General features: G+C 44.2%; 1 protein-coding gene across 2 annotated transcripts; it reads left to right on the forward strand.

Annotated features, from left to right (window-relative positions):
- The first annotated feature begins 377 nt into the window (after window positions 1–377).
- Window positions 378–16,083, forward strand: LOC116631352 (complement C1q and tumor necrosis factor-related protein 9A). Of its 2 annotated transcripts, XM_032402505.1 has the most exons (4): window positions 378–1,627; window positions 10,711–10,897; window positions 13,755–13,817; window positions 15,216–16,083. In XM_032402505.1, the coding sequence occupies exons 2-4, from the start codon at window positions 10,732–10,734 to the stop codon at window positions 15,986–15,988; spliced, it is 1,002 nt and encodes a 333-aa protein (XP_032258396.1). In that variant the 5' UTR covers window positions 378–1,627; window positions 10,711–10,731; the 3' UTR covers window positions 15,989–16,083. The 2 variants fall into 2 exon arrangements, with proteins under 2 accessions (XP_032258396.1, XP_032258397.1); XM_032402506.1 differs by lacking the exon at window positions 378–1,627 and having other exon boundaries at window positions 10,546–10,897.
- The last annotated feature ends 1,575 nt before the right edge of the window (window positions 16,084–17,658 follow it).

Below are 17,658 nucleotides of genomic sequence, written 5' to 3' on the forward strand. Positions count from 1 at the left end.
GCTTGAATCAACACGCTACGAGGTGTATGAGAAGCCACAGTGGTGGAAGCTGGATCCCGAAGGGCCTGCCAATCAGGATGAAGTGCTGGGACTTCATTTTGTAGGCAAAGAATTGAAGGCAAGGAAAGCTGTGCCCAAATTTGCTCTGGAGCTCAGGCCAGTGGCAGAGGAAAGGGTGGCTCTAAAACCAGAGGCAGGAGATGACTTGGGAGACGATGTCCAGCAAAGAGACAGTGGGAAAGGAGGGGAGGTTAGCTGTGAAGGCTGCCAGCCATGGCCCGTCACACAGCCGTTGGGAGGAGATGTGGCTCTCAAGTTCTGCCTTGGGGTGACGGCGGGGTTGATGGCTGGGTGCTGACGCCATTGATGGATTCAGAAAAGAACAGCTGGGATGGCGGGACCCATGTGACCGTCTGGTCCCACCCGTGGGTGCAATGCTGTGTGCAGCTCCAGAGAGAGGTGAGCGCGGGAGAGGCAGGTGGAAAGGAAGCAGAGAGCAGACGGCAGATTGACCTTGGAACACCCCCAGAGGGTGACCAGTAGAGGAAGAAAACAGGGAGAGGCCTGGAGATGAGGAGGACATGGGGCAGGGCAGGGACAGCAAAAGCAGAAAGGAATTGTCAGTAGGGCAAAGCCTGCTGCTTCCTCCCTCTGAGAAAGGACTGAAGGTGTCTGGGTGCCTGCAGGGATCAAGAGGTGCGCCTGCCATGGGATGGTGGGAGAGAGACCGCCTTGACTCAGGTCACCGAATTAAATCCTGCCACTTCCCTGGGACGTTGGGACTGCTTTGCCTGCGGTCCAGATGAGGACTTTGAGGCATGGCGAGTAGAGAGGGTGTTGCCTCTGTTCAGGGGGACTTGCCCTACACCCTTCATACCCCGTTCTCTGTGTGGCCTCTGCAATCCGACTAGGTTCTCTGAGTTGGTTCTCAACACAGCGTTGAGTACATTTGTTCTCCTGATGCTATTTTTAAGTTTGAGATCCATGTTCATAGACTCTGATCAGGAAAAATTAAAAATTAATGATTACATGGCATCAAAAAAATCATCACACCATGCTTCTCTCAATGGCCGATGTGTGTGTGTGTGTGTAGAGACGAGCATGAAATTCTAATGTACACAAGTGTCTAAAATCAAAGGGTCTACACAGAAGTTTGAGAGATCTAGTTAAATGATGTCCATTCCAATGGTCCGGGAATTCAAATAATCTGTTCATCTTCGGTTTTGTCCTGTTGGCCCGTAATTGGCCCAAGGTCAGCAGGGAAGCTGCTGAAGCAAAGGCATAAACATCACTTTCCGGAAAGACACCTGCTGTGTGGATTCCTTCTTCCAGACTACTCGAAAGTGTACCATGCTTTCTCTCCCTTTATTAAAAAGGACGGGGGAAAGGAGCTAAGTTTTCTGAACCGGCACCAGTAGAAGACGCTACCTGACTCAAGCAAGTGTGGCTGCAATTTTTGAAGTTCTTCCAAGACATCTTGTGCCTTACTCTGTTCCCTCCCCTTCCTGCTGTTTTGCAGCTAAACCCACTAGGGAATTGTATGGCAGGAAGGCATGATTTTATTTAGTTAGCCCTTGATTCCTGGTTTGTGCAGCACCTGGGTGCAGCCTGCAGCCCTGGGGGTCAGGTAAGTGCAGTAGGAAACAATTTCTTTAAATTCGGTTTAAGGCATCAGAGTCCAAAGACAGCTCTTACATTTTTGGTGTGTGATGATCCTGCTTAATTGTTTGCAAAAATAGGCAGATCCTACAGAGTTTGGGGTTCAAAATTCATTCTTGAGGAAGAGAGTGGACAGGAGATAAAAGCAGATTTTGAAGGTCTTCTGCCGGAACACTGCACACTGCCTGGGAGGAGGGAAGGCGCTGTAGAAAACCTTGTAAGAATAGCAGACTTTTCGAGACAGCTTTCTAGAGAAGCTGGTAGATTATTTGGCACAAATTTCGGTGTGTACGTTTTTATATATTTATGTAAATACTAATTTACAAGGCGTAGCTTAAAAACAAGCCCCTCCACGTATGCTGAAGAAGAAATACATGAAGTGTACAATGCGTAGGGCATGTGGAAGAAAATATTCGACGAGGAAACATCTTGTGATGTTTAGATCCTTAAACTGTCGAATGTGGGAGGGACGTTAGAGCTTGTTTCAGCCCTTGGATTCGCTGCACAGACGCGGAGGCTCAGAGGCTGGACACCCACTACCGATTGCTCAGCTGGCCTCTGGCAGGTCTTTCAGTAAACTAACATTTTATCAAGAAATTCAGGAGTGAGGGAGAAATCTAGGTCCAGCATAGGAGAAACAACCTGGAAATCAGGAACTAAGTAAGGAACTATTGAGGGGGTGGGGGGTCTAACTCCAAAGCCCTTTGCAGTCTGTGTGCCTCTGCCCTGAACTGTGTCAGCAGGTCAGGTTTATGAGATCACAGCAGAATGCCAGGGTCCTTCGCCCCATGAACTTGACGTTCAACAGAAGGATTGCCTCTATTCTCTATGATTTGCAGGCTTATATGGATCTGTCTGAGGCAGTGACTATTTTCAGTTTTTTAATCTGTTGCCTGAAGGGCTGTATATCGAGGGAATGTTCGGCTACTCTGACGATTGGGTGATGCACATGGCCACAAACCTCCCTCACTTTGGGTGAGTGCTCACACTTCGACAGCAGGAGCCTTGCGTTAGTCAAGACATGGGCTTAGCATCTGAGACAACAAATGTAACTTTTTATTTTTATAAGTAACATATTAATATAATGTTTACTATATGCGTTCCTTGTGCAAGCCCTCAGGTCCCTCATCTCAGTTTTCTTACAGAGACAGTGCCATCACTTATTTCACTACTTATTTGGGAGCAAAGCCTATTCAGTTATTCAAAATCATTTGTTGAAGGTTGCCTACGTGCTCGGCATGCGAAAGAAGCAAGTACACAAAACTAGAGAAAGAAATTACGGAAGGATGAATGCTTGCTTTTTTTTTTTTTAAGATTTTATTTATTTATTTGACAGAGAGAGACAACACAAGCAGTGGGGTGGGAAAGGGAGAAGCAGGCTTCCCGCTGAGCAGGGAGCCCAATGCAGGACTTGATTCCAGGACCCTGGGATCATGACCTGAGCCAAAGGCAGACGCTTAACGACTGAGCCACCCAGGGGCCCCTGAATGCTTGCTTTTATCTTAGTTCTTCTCTAGCTGGAGGACAAAACGGAGTTTATCTTAATTTGACACCTTTATGATCTTGTGATCTTTGTATTATTGGAATAATTGTAACACACGTTTTTTAAAAATTAAAAAGGAAAAATTAGACCCCTTAACAGAGGTTGGTCTGGGCCATTTACATTCGACTACTACCAGTCACTTCTGAGTTAAACAGAAGAGGATGGTGTAGATTATTTATGGAATTTGGCTCTAAAAAAACAACTCAATTTCCTGAAATGGCGTAAGTTTGTGACTTCAAAGGGAAACAGCTGTATTTCCTTTTTCAAAATTACTTTATTTGCATCAAAGTGGACCCTGTGATATTTAGAAGCTTCCATAAGATGGCGATATAGTCCTTTGGATGACAAGTCTAGCTGGTTTTAAAAATATAGATCTAGAAATATTTTTTTTTTTTTTTTAAAGATTTTATTTATTTATTTGACAGAGAGAGAGACACAGCGAGAGAGGGAACACAGCAGGGGGAGTGGGAGAGGGAGAAGCAGGCTTCCCGCCGAGCAGGCAGCCCGATGTGGGACTCGATCCCAGAACCCTGGGATCATGACCTGAGCCGAAGGCAGACGCTTAACGGCTGAGCCACCCAGGCGCCCCTAGATCTAGAAATATTTTAATAGACACGGCAAAAAAACATTTTTTAAAAAGGAAAAACTCCCATAACCCCACAATTCTAAAGCAACTATGTTCACTTGGCTATACTTGCTTCTAGTTTTTGTCACTACTAATACATAATTACATAGGTACCCTCATCATGTGCATGGCATTTTTTAAAAAAAATTTTATTGTTATGTTAATCACTATACATTAGATCGTTAGTTTTAGATGTAGTGTTCCATGATTCATTGTTTGCATGTAACACCCAGTGCTCCATGCAGAACGTGCCCTCTTTAATACCCATCACCAGGCTAACCCATCCTCCCACCCCCCTCCCCTCTAGTACCCTCAGTTTGTTTTACAGAGTCCATCGTCTCTCATGGTTCTTCTCCCCCTCCGATTCCCCCCCTTCATTCTTCCCCTCCTATCTTTTTTTTTTTCCTTAACATATATTGCATTATTTGTTTCAGAGGTACAGATCTGTGATTCAAGAGTCTTGCACAATTCAAGAGTCTTGCGCTCACCATAGCACATACCCTCCCCAGTGTCTATCACCCAGCCACCCCATCCCTCCCACCCCACCCCCCACTCCAGCAACCCTCAGTTTGTTTTCTGAGATTAAGAATTCCTTATATCAGTGAGGTCATATGATACCTGTCTTTCTCTGATTGACTTATTTTGCTCAGCATAACACCCTCCAGTTCCATCCACATCATTGCAAATGGCAAGATCTCATTCCTTTTGATGGCTGCATAATATTCCATTGTATATATATATACCACATCTTCTTTATCCATTCATCTGTCGATGGACACCTTGGCTCTTTCCACAGTTTGGCTATTGTGGACATTGCTGCTATGAACATCGGGGTCCACGTACCCATTCGGATCCCTACATTTTTATCTTTGGGTAAATACCCATTAGTGCAATTGCTGGATCCTATTGTAGCTCTATTTTCAACTTTTTGTGGAATCTCCATACTGTTTTCCAGAGTGGTTGCACCAGCTTGCATTCCCACCAACAGTGTAGGAGGGTTCCCCTTTCTCCGCATCCCCGCCAACATCTGTCGTTTCCTGACTTGTTAATTTTAGCCATTCTGACTGGTGTGAGGTGGTATCTCATTGAGGTTTTGATTTGGATTTCCCTGATGCCGAGCGATGTTGAGCACTTTTTCATGTGTCTATTGGTCATTTGGATGTCTTCTTTGGAAAAATGTCTGTTCATGTCTTCTGCCTATTTCTTGATTGGATCATTTGTTCTTTGGGTGTTGAGTTTGATAAGTTCTTTATAGATTTTGGATACTAGCCCTTTATCTGATATGTCATTTGCAAATATCTTCTCCCATTCTGTCGGTTGTCTTTTGGTTTTGTTGACTGTTTCTTTTGCTATGCAAAAGCTTTTTATCTTGATGAAGTCCCAATAGTTCATTTTTGCCCTTGCTTCCCTTGCCTTTGGTGATGTTTCTAGGAAGAAGTTGCTGTGGCTGAGGTCGAAGAGGTTGCTGCCTGTGTTCTCCTTTAGGATGTTGATGGACTCCTGTCTCACATTTAGGTCTTTCAACCATTTGGAGTCTATTTTTGTGTGTGGTGTAAGGAAATGGTCCAGTTTCATTCTTCTGCATGTGGCTGTCCAATTTTCCCTACACCATTGGTTGAAGAGACTGTCTTTTTTCCATTGGACATTCTTTCCTGCTTTGTCAAAGATTAGTTGACCATAGAGTTGACGGTCCATTTCTGGGCTCTCTATTCTGTTCCATTGATCTATGTGTCTGTTTTTGTGCCAGTACCATACTGTCTTGATGATGACAGCTTTGTAATAGAGCTTGAAGTCCGGAATTGTGATGTCACCAGCTTTGCTTTTCTTTTTCAACATTCCTCTGGCTATTCGGGGTCTTTTCTGGTTCCATACAAGTTTTAGGATTATTTGTTCCATTTCTCTGAAAAAAGTGGGTGGTATTTTGATGGGGATTGCATCGAATGTGTAGATTGCTCTAGGTAGCATTGACATCCTCACAATATTTGTTCTTCCAATCCATGAGCATGGAACGTTTTTCCATTTCTTTGTGTCTTCCTCAATTTCTTTCATGAGTATTTTATAGTTTTCTGAGTACAGATCCTTTGCCTCTTTGGTTAGATTTATTCCTAGGTATCTTATGGTTTTGGGTGCAATTGTAAATGGGATCGACTCCTTAATTTCTCTTTCTTCTGTCTTGTTGTTGGTATATAGGAATGCCACTGATTTCTGTGCATTGGTTTTATATCCTGCCACTTGACTGAATTCCTATATGAGTTCTAGCAGTTTTGGGGTGGAGTCTTTTGGGATTTCCACATAAAGTATCATATCATCTGCAAAGAGTGAGAGTTTGACTTCTTTGCCGATTTGGATGCCTTTGATTTCTTTTTATTGTCTGATTGCTGAGGCTAGGACTTCTAATACTATGTTGAATAGCAGTGGTGATAGTGGGCATCCCTGCCTCATTCCTGACCTTAGGGGGAAAGCTCTCAGTTTTTCCCCATTGAGAATGATATTCGCTGTAGGTTTTTCATAGATGGCTTTTACGATATTGAGGTATGTACCCTCTATCCCTATACTCTGAAGAGTTTTGATCAAGAAAGGATGCTGTACTTTGTCAAATGCTTTTTCTGCATCTATTGAGAGGATCATATGATTCTTGTTCTTTCTTTTGTTAATGTATTGTATCACATTGATTGATTTGAGGATGTTGAACCAACCTTGCAGCCCAGGGATAAATCCCACTTGGTCGTGGTGAATAGTCCTTTTAATGTACTGTTGGATCCTATTGGCCAGTATTTTGGTGAGAATTTTTGCATCCATGTTCATCAAGGATATTGGTCTGTAATTCTCCTTTTTGATGGGGTCTTTGTCTGGTTTGGGGATCAAGGTAATGGTGGCCTCATAAAACGAGTTTGGAAGTTTTCCTTCCATTTCTATTTTTTGGAACAGTTTCAGAAGAATAGGTATTAATTCTTCCTTAAATGTTTGGTAGAAATCCCCTGGGAAGCCATCTGGCCCTGGGCTTTTGTTTGTTGGGAGATTTTTGATGACTGCTTCAATTTCCTTAGTGGTTATAGGTCTGTTCAGGTTTTCTATTTCTTCCTGGTTCAGTTTTGGTAGTTGATACACCTCTAGGAATGCATCCATTTCTTCCAGATTATCTAATTTGCTGGCATAGAGTTGCTCATAATATGTTCTTATAATTGTTTGTATTTCTTTGGTGTTGGTTGTGATCTCTCCTCTTTCATTCATGATTTTGTTGATTTGCGTCATTTCTCTTTTCTTTTTAATAAGTCTGGCCAGGGGTTTATCAATCTTGTTAATTTTTTCAAAGAACCAGCTCCTAGTTTCGTTGATCTGTTCTACTGTTCTTTTGGTTTCTATTTCATTAATTTGTGCTCTGATCTTTATTATTTCTCTTCTCCTGCTGGGTTTAGGCTTTATTTGCTGTTTTTTTCTCTAGCTCCTTTAGTTGTAGGGTTAGGTTGTGTATTTGAGACCTTTCTTGTTTCTTGAGAAAGGCTTGTATTGCTATATACTTTCCTCTTAGGACTGCCTTTGCTGCATCCCAAAGATTTTGAACAGTTGTGTTTTCATTCTCATTGGTTTCCATGAATTTTTTTAATTCTTCTTTAATTTCCTGGTTGACCCATTCATTCTTTAGTAGGATGCTCTTTAGCCTCCATGTATTTGAGTTCTTTCCAACTTTCCTCTTGTGATTGAGTTCTAGTTTCAAAGCATTGTGGTCAGAAAATATGCAGGGAATGATCCCAGTCTTTTGGTACCGGTTGAGACCTGATTTGTGACCTAGGATGTGATCTATTCTGGAGAATGTTCCATGGGCACTAGAGAAGAATGTGTATTCCATTGCTTTGGGATGGAATGTTCTGAATATGTCTGTGAAGTCCATTTGGTCCAGTGTGTCATTTAAAGTCTTTATTTCCTTGTTGATCTTTTGCTTAGATAATCTGTCCATTTCAGTGAGGGGGCTGTTAAAGTCCCCCACTATTATTGTATTGTTGTCAATGTGTTTCTTTGCTTTTGTTATTAATTGCCTTATATAATTGGCCGCTCCCATGTTAGGGGCATAGATATTTACAATTGTTAGATCTTCTTGTTAGATAGACCCTTTAAGTAGGATATAGTGTCCTTCCTCATCTCTTATAGTCTTTGGCTTAAAATCTAATTTGTCTGATATAAGGATTGCCACCCCAGCTTTCTTTTGATGTTCATTAGCATGGTAAATGGTTTTCCACCCCCTCACTTTCAATCTGGGTGTGTCTTTAGATCTAAAATGAGTCTCTTGCAGACAGCATATCGATGGGTCTTGTTTTTTAATCCAATCTGATAGCCTGTGTCTTTTGATGCATTTAGCCCATTTACATTCAGGGTAACTATTGAAAGATAGGAATTTAGTGCAATTGTATTGCCTGTAAGGTGACTGTTAATGTATATTGCTGTGTTCCTCTCTGGTCTATGTTGTTTTTAGGCTCTCTCTTTGCTTAGAGGACCCCTTTCAATATTTCTTGTAGGGCTGGTTTCGTGTTTGCAAATTCCTTTAATTTTTGTTTGTCCTGGAAGCTTTTTATTCCTCCTTCTATTTTCAATGACAGCCTAGCTGGATATAGTATTCTTGGCTGCATATTTTTCTCATTTAGTGCTCTGGATATATCATGCCAGTCTTTTCTGGCCTGCCAGGTCTCTGTGGATAGGTCTGCATTTTTTTTTTTTAAAGATTTTATTTATTTGTCAGAGAGAGAGCACAAGCCGGGGAGAAGCAGGCTCTTCACTAAGCAAGGAGTCTGATGCGGGACTGGATCCCAGGATCCTGGGATCATGACCTGAGCTGAAGGCAGATGCTTAACCAACTGAGCCACCCAGGCATCCCGTACATGCATTTTAGTCTACTTTTTGAAAATTCAACACAACGTAGATCTTTTACATATTTCTACATGAACTACATAATTATTACAGTGGTTACATGATATTCTACTTATGAACCACTTACTGTTACATGTTATGTGGTATGCCCTTTTTCACTATTACAAATAATGCTGTGGTTAATATCGTTGGCACACAGATTTTGGATTATTAAGAAGAATTTTCGGGATGAGATCACTGGGTTTAAGATGTGTTTTCTGTTTAGCTTTCGGAAGTGCTGGGCAGACGTCCGTTGCCTTCAGCAATGTATGAGAGTCTGAGTTCTGACCTGTTGCACTAGCCTCGTGTTATTATTTTTCTATGTCCTAAGATACCTGCTACCACACATTCATTTCATTTGACACATATTTATTTAACACACGGTTCCAGGCTTAATACTGAGAACTGGAATACAATAGAAGGAAAACACAGTCAGATGGAGAGCCAGATTTTTAGCCCTACAATGACATGAACAGATGCAACCCCATACTATGGTGCCATGAAAGAGAGGGATGCCGTGCCCCTCCCTGGGGAGATTTGATGTCATTGGGAGGGTCCCTGAATCCTGTGTGCACACTAGCCTAGGGTCTTGCCTGAGTGTTCCCTTTGTCTAGAACACTTGGTCTAATTAGCTGCTCTGCTCCTTCAGATCTCATTGCAAACTTCACCACGCAGCACTGCCTTCGCTCCTGATGGGGTTGGAAAGCAAATCAGGAACTTGCGAGAGGACGTGCAAGTGTGCTTCACAAACGGGGTGCCCTGCGGTGTGTGTGCGCGTGCCCTTTGCAGCGGTCTCCCAGAGAAACAAAACCTTAACTCAAAGAACACATCTGATCATAGTAGGACTGCTTGGAACGTTTTACTTTTTCATTCCATTTTATTTTTTTTTTATTGTGGTAAAACAGACGTGACATAAAATTTACCACTTTAGCCATTTTTAAGTGTCCACTTCAGTGGCATTAAGGATGTTCACATTGTTCAACTGTCCCCACCATCCACTTCCAGAACTTTTTCATCTTCCCAAACTGAAACCGTCCCCTTTGAACGTGAGCTCCCAGTCCCCCTCCCCTGGACGCTGCCTCCACCATTCTACTTTCTGTTTCTGTGAATGTGACCACTCTGGGGGCCTCATACGAGTGGAATCATACCATACTGGTCCTATTGTGTCTGGCTGATTTCACTTAGCATAAAGTCCTTAAGGTTCATCCCTGGTGTAGGATGTGTCAGAATTTCCTTCCTTTTTAAGGCTGAGTAATAGTCCACTGTGTATATCACGTTCTGTACAACCAGTCATGTGTCCGTGGACACATGGGTTGTTTGCAACTTCGGGCTACTGTGAATAAGGCTGCTATGAACACGGGTGTACAAGTAGCTGCCGGAGTTTGCTTTCCTAGTGAAAACATGCTTTCATGCACATTGTGATCAAATTTGGTTTTTACAGCAGTCCTGGGAGACAGGTATTAATCTCTTCTCTGGCTCTGAAAAGTGGTTTACCCAAAGTAGAGTGATAAATGGAAGTATCTGACCTGGAACTTGGCTTTCTCCTTGACCACTCACCATTAAAAGCAGTCCCGGTCACATGTGTTCCTTCCAAGAACAATGGCCTTCTGCTTCTTCTTCCTTTTTTTTTTTTTTTTAAAGATTTTATTTATTAGAGAGAGAGCACAAATGGGGGAGAGGCAGAGGGAGAAGCAGGCTTCCCGCTGAGCAGGGGGCCCAATGCGGGGCTCGATCCCAAGACCCCAGGATCATGACCCAAGCTGAAGGCCGACGCTTAACCAACTGAGCCACCCAGGCGTCCCTGAACAATGGCCCTCTGACTGCAAGCAGCTTGTCTGCTACCAGGTCCTGCCCTTATCTGCCCTGACCATTCTGTCCAAGGCTGACCCAGGCTGGGTCCGGGTCCCACAGCAAGGAAGAGAGGGTGTGTCTGTGGCCCCAGCAACAAAGGCTTCTCCTTTTGGTCTGTGTTTCCCTCTTGCAGTTCAGCTCCATCATCGGAACCATGAGGATCTGGTTGCTCCTGCTTGTCACTGGAATCTGCACGGGAAATGTGAACTCACAGGACATGTGCAGGCAAGGGCACCCTGGCATCCCTGGGAATCCTGGTCACAATGGTTTGCCTGGGAGAGATGGACGAGATGGCGCAAAGGGCGACAAGGGCGAGGCAGGTACTCAGCACCTGGTGGCCTTCAGCTGCCCTTGTGTTTACCCCTCTGTTCCTCTGAGATCATTCATTCATTCATCACGAGCATAGCCATCACCTGCCCACTCCCCCCTCCTTCATTCGTGCAGCCCTTGCCCAGAAAGCAGTGGCCGAGATCCTGCTCCAGGTCAGATTCTGGGCGACAGTGCAGGAGCAGACCAACAGGGCACCCCCTCCACGGACGTCCTCATCTTGAGGGGACAACTGTTAGCCATCACCTCTGATACTGCAGGCCGTCTTCAGGAGTATATGATGTTATAGATGTTTCTGCCTCAGATGGCAGGGATGGTGAGTCTTTGGCACACGGGGCCTATAGAGAAATCTGACTGCTAAATATTTAGCAGAGAGCACCCGGCTGCAGTGCAGGGGAGAGTTAATGCCTTGTCACGCAGTGAGGCAGGTGACACGGAGTGACAGAGAAAACAAAAGTAGATGGTAACTGAAGCCACACAGCGGTACTCAGGTGTGTATGCCTGCCCCAGGGTTTGGGAATTTGAGGACAGGATCCAGCCTCTAGGAAGGAGATTTGCAAAAGCCAGGATATGTGAGTGGTTTCCATAACACGAACTGATAGGCTTGGTTCTTGAATGGGGTTCTTGAGCCTGGGTCTGACCATAGGGTCACATACCTGAGACATAAGCAGATTGATCTATCTCAGTGCAGAGAGAAAACATCAAAACTACTACTGACATTTTATTTATTTTTTTTTAAAGATTTATTTACTTAGAGAAAATGAGTCAGTGGGGGAGGGGTAGAAGGAGAGGGAGAGAGAATCTCAAGCAGACCCCCTGCTGAGCACGGAGCCCAACATGGGGCTCAATCCCAGGACCCTGAGATCATGACCTGAGCCAAAATCAAGAGTTGGACACTTAACCAACTGAGGTACCCAGGCGCCCCTACTACTGACATTTTAAAAGATAAATTTAGATGAAGAAAAAAATTGAGCTTTAAAAATATTTAATATGTGAATTGGCTTGGGTGGCTTCACTTGGTCCCTTTGCAGATGGACCCGTGTCATTTGAGGCCTGAAATATTTCCTGTGCCCTCACACACTCTCTGTCCATCAGTGTACTGTGGCGTATTGTGGTTACGGCCCAGCCCAAGGGATTTTCAAATTGTCCTATCAAACTATCACAAACAGATGGGTGCCTGAAATACTTCTGCAGAGAAACTGAAGATTGAAGGTTGACTTGATAATGCAAACATTAAAGAATCCCATGAAAATAGGAGAGCTATCATCTGTCTTCTTAGTGTGAACTCTTCAACCGTACATGAGTAGGAGAAATCAATGATGAACTAATCAGATCTGACAAGAAGTCTGACAAAAACCTAGAAATTTTAGGAGTTTGGACATATGAATTTACATTTACATTCATTAAGATGAACCTCATCCTCACTGTAAACTGTACTGTGAGATGTCAGTTATTAATAGAAGCACCCCCAATTAGACATTTCAGGACTCTTTGTGGAATATGACCACAAACGACTGTCATTTTTCCTCAGCTATACGTTATAGTATGAAAACTTCACTAAACTTAATAATGAACATTTAGAAGCCTTCTTGATATTTTATAATTGTATCAGAAGATTAGACATTCCTCTGGCTATATTAACAGTTGTTGAAATAATACACAGAAAGCAACTTCAAGATGGACTAAAATTAGTGCTTTGCCAGCAAATGCTGTTGGCATATGGATTTTTAAAAAGTCTTTGTTAATCTGGAGAAATGAGTATTAGAACAAATTACTTATGGGAAGTCCGCTGTATAGATGAAGGAAAGTCTAGGTGTTTCTAGGTGTTTCCCTGTTTGTGGCATTTGGTGATCCAAGGGATTTGTTCGGTGGGCTGGATGAAGGAGACGGTCACCAACCATCTCTCCAACCATTGCCCTGCAAATCTACTCTGGGGGTCTCCAAGGGGTAACATCTCCAGGGAGTCCACGCCACTTTTTGGCATTAGACCAGTCTTATTTCTGGGTAGTAAAAAGCCCAGTCCAAGTTAATGGCAAAACCTCAATGTCAATGAAATCCATTCTCTTAGCCTCCTACTGGGACCACAGTGTGCATGTATGTGTGGATGTGGGTGCACACGTGTGTGCATATGTGTGTGTACATGCACAGGATACAACTCTGACTTCATGACTCCTTCATCTTTTGCTTCCACTCTCCTTCCTTACAGCAAGAACTGCCTTTGACTCTAGACATGTTGACTTATAACATGGGAAGTCGGAGCTCAGGGTTGCCTGCTCTGAGTTCAAAACTGATGTGTGGTAGGCAAAACCTCACTTGCCTGATGTTCCCAATGGCGTCTGCCATGCCAACTTGATCAGTGACATTTACTACCACTCTAAAGTGCTGGATCCTTCCAGAATCCTCCCTTCCATCCCAAATATTGCCAGGTAACCATAATCATCTGTGTTTTTATAGGAGGCTAGTGAACCTTCCATTCCACTCTATGCAAGAGTGACAGAAAAGGAGAAGCGAGAAGGCCACCCAGTACCTCCAATGATCAGTCACTACCCAAGTTGCCCTCACAAGAGAAAGATGTAATTGTGATCATCTGTGCACATATTCCTTTCCTGTTCTGCCTTCCCAGAGCTGGATGCTTGGGAGGTCCACCCAGTTCATTTCATAATTCACTTCTTGTACACAACTCCGCACCCCTGGCGCTCACTCATGTCTGCCTTCTGTGAGGGGCAGTGTGTGTGTCAGGGCCGGGCACACACCCAGGACTCTCTGGTCTACACCCCCGATTGAGACCAATGTCTAGGAAATGTGGAATTGGAATTTTAACTCTTGTCTGTTTTCTTCTCTTCCACCTAGGAGAACCAGGATATCCTGGTGGTCCAGGGAAGGATGGAATGAATGGACAGAAAGGAGAGCGAGGTCAGAAATTGTGTTCCATTTTACCATGCTCTAATTCTGAGCCACCGATGACTTAATAACCATTTGGTGCTCACCAAGGACAAGTCCTTTGCTAGGCTCTGAGGACGATCTAACAATAGGGCAACACGGCTCTTGCTCTCCAGGAGCTTGTGATTCTTTTTCTGTAAAGGGAAAGACTGTAAGTAATTTCAGCTTCTCAGGCCATGTGGTCTCGGACACAACTGTCGCGAAAAGCAGCCAAGGATGCTACATAAGTAAGCGGGGCTGTGTTCTAGTGAAACTCTATGAAAACTGAAATCTGAATCTTATATAATTTTCATGTATTGTCGAATATTATTTGTGACCATTTAAAAATGCAAACCATTCTTAGCTTGTGGGCCATACAAACAGGTGGGAGGCTGGATTTGGCTCATGGGCCATGGTTCCCTGAAGCCTGGGTTAGTGGATGAAGATTGAGGAGTGACATTAAATTCTGACTCAGGGCTTCTGGCAAGACTGCATGGAGAAGGTGGCACTGGAATTGGGCCCTGAGGGGTAAGGAGGGCTCCGGTAGTTGCGACTGATGGGGAGAGAGAATAGTCACAAGAGCAAACACAAATAATGCTCACTTTGTGCTAGGGTGTTCTAAGTGCTTTTCACGTACTGACTCAATACAACAGCCTATACATGAGGTAGTATCATTATCCCAATTTTACAGATGAGGGAACAGAGGTGTAGGTGGCTCATCAGCTTGCCTAACATTGCATTGTGCCTCCGTAGAGGAGGCAGGATTGAATCCTGGCATTTAACTCCAGACTCTGTGCTCATAACCACTGCTATCCAGTCGGGGAGGAGGAGACAGGGAAGCACCGAGAACGTGTGTGCAGTGAGGACCAGTGTGATACAGTCGATAGAGTGGGCAGCAGAGAGCAGTGACTGCCACACTTTAGGAAGACTTTATTCTGTGCTCACTCCCGTGAGGAGCTTTGTAGGGGATGTCACAGAACTAGGGCTGAGCTGTCAGTTAAATGAAAGCAGCCTGAGTTCATCTGCCTTTGGACATTCTTCCCTCTTCCAAAGATGTGTTCTCAAGGATTGGCATTGCTTAGTGGTCAAAGACTAGGCTGTGATGGTAAAGAGCTGTAATTTCTAATGTGAACCCCAACACTAACACAGTAGACAGGAGTCAGAAGGTGTTTTGCAGCCACACATGTGTGTGTGTGTGCACGCACATGCGTGTGTATGTGTACGCTGTGCACTCAATTTAGGAGTAAATTAATGTTCAGACCCCGAGCATCTGCTGATACTGGGCACTGCTTTATTTCATATGTATGCTCACCAATGGAAAAGCCAAAGTTAGTTTTAGAAGTTGATGTTTCACAAATCATCTTTTCCTTTATTCTCTCTTTTTCCACCTAGGAGCAGATGGAAAAGTTGAAGCCAAAGGCGTCAAAGGCGATCAAGGCTCACAAGGACCCCCAGGGAAACATGGGCCAAAGGGATTTGTTGGTCCCATGGGAGAGAAGGGCCTCAGGGGAGAGACTGGCCCTCAAGGGCAAAAGGGGGATAAAGGCAGTGTGGGGCCCACCGGTCCAGAAGGGCTCAAGGGCAGCACTGGGCCTTCAGGCCCAATGGGTCTACCTGGCCCCGTGGGCCCCATTGGGAAGCCTGGACCCAAGGGAGATGTTGGGCCCTTGGGACCCCAGGGAGATCCAGGAGTCCGGGGAATGAGAGGCTGGAAAGGGGACCGAGGCGAGAAAGGGAAAATTGGCGAGACTCCAGTCTTGCCCAAGAGTGCTTTCACGGTGGGGCTCACGGTACTAAGCAAGTTTCCTACTTCAGATGTGCCCATTAAATTTGATAAGATCCTGTATAATGAGTTCAATCATTACGACATAGCCACGGGGAAGTTCATTTGCCACATTACCGGGGTCTATTACTTCACCTACCACATCACGGTTTTCTCCAGGAATGTTCAGGTATCTTTGGTCAAAAATGGGGTGAAAATACTGAACACCAAGGACGGTTACATGAGCTCTGAGGACCAGGCGTCGGGTGGCATGGTGCTGCCGCTGAAGCTGGGGGACGAGGTGTGGATGCAGGCCACAGGAGGGGAGAGGTTTAACGGCTTGTTCGCAGATGAGGACGATGACACGACTTTCACAGGCTTCCTTCTGTTCAGCAGCCAGTGATGGGGAGGTGTGTAGGGACCTGCCTCCCCACCCCTCGGAGCTGGCTTGCTGAACATGTTCTCAGATGATTCTGCTCTATGAATCACTCTCATTATTGTAATAATCCTACAGGGGCCACAATACGACAGTTATTCCCAAAGCTGATTTTATGTGACTTATATTGTTGTTTCCAACAGTAAGTTGAAAAATGCTTGCACTGGGGCGCCTGGCTGGCTCAGTCGGTGGAGCATGTGACTCTTGATCTCAGGGTCGTGAGTTCGAGCCCCATGTTGGGTGTAGAGATTACTTAAAAATAAAATATGGGGGCGCCTGGCTGGGTCAATTGGTAGAGCATGCAACTCTCGATTTTGGGGCCATGAGTTGGAACCCCACATTGGGTGCAGAGATTACTTTTAAAAAATAAAATAAAAATCATATAAATAAATAAATTAAATCTTAATGCTTGCATTGTTTATTATAATTTATTTACGATTTTTCATTATTCCCCTCATCTGAAGAGTGCTTTGCATGTATGTTTCTTGCGGGACCCGTGTTCTGATGTCATTTTAGTGCTTGAAGGAGGCGTGTCAGGACTTATCCCTCATCTGAATTTCTGAGGACACTGGGAGAAAGAAGAGGGAAGTGTTCCAATGTTCATTCCATTTAGTAGCTAATAAAAGTTGTAAGCAGGTGATGACGAGACATCCCAGAAAGCTGTGGAATACTTTGCTTATTTTGTAACCTAGGTTTTAATCACCATTCAGCTCAACAAATAGTTCTTGAATCTGTGCTCGGTTCCTGGGACTGCCATAAAAAAGTACCACAAACTGGGGAATTTAAAACAACAGAAAGTGATTATCTCACAGGGCTGGAGGCTAGAAGTCTAAAATCAAGGTGTCAGCAGCACCAGTCTCCCTCAGAAGCCTCTGAGGAGGGTTCTACCTTGCTGCTTCCAGCTTTTGGTGGACCCAGGCATTCCCCGGCTTGTGGAAGCATCCAGCTCTACCCCGATCTGCACATGGCAGTCTTCCCTCCATGTCTGCCTGTGTGCAAGCATCCCTCTTCTGATAAGGACACCAGTCATTTGGAATAGGGACCACCCTAATCTACTATAACCTCATTTTAACCTGATTACATCTGCAAAGACCCTGAGTCCAAATAGTCACAATCATAGAAACCAAAGGTTAGGACTTGGATGTATCTGTTTGGGAGACACCGTTCAACCTGTAATAGACTGCTCTGGTCCCCCCAAATTCACGATCTTCTCCAGTGCCAAATACACTCTCCCCAACCCACATCCCCCACAGTCTTAACAATGTCAGCATCAATGTTAACTCTAAGAATCTCATCTAAAAATCACCAGCTCAAAGTCCCCAAACTCATCATCTAAATCCTTTATGTCAGTTATAAGTAAGATCTATTCTGTGACACATCCTGGGGCGAAATCCCTCTCCCTCTGTGAAACTGCAAAACCAGACACATTATTTGCTTCCAAAATACAATGGTGGGAAAGGCACAGGATAGACAGTCCCATTCCAAAAGGGAGAAAAAGGAAGGAAAAAAAAAGGGATCACAGGTCTCAAAGGAGACCAAAACCCTTTCGCAAGGTGAATTCCATTAGATGTTTTTCACTATTTACCTTATAAAATTTTTAAATGAGCTATGCAAAAGGAAGAGGTTACTGGACAGAG

Source organism: Phoca vitulina, unplaced genomic scaffold (assembly GCF_004348235.1).
Source record: "Phoca vitulina isolate PV1807 unplaced genomic scaffold, GSC_HSeal_1.0 scaffold5, whole genome shotgun sequence".
NCBI lineage: Eukaryota > Metazoa > Chordata > Mammalia > Carnivora > Phocidae > Phoca > Phoca vitulina.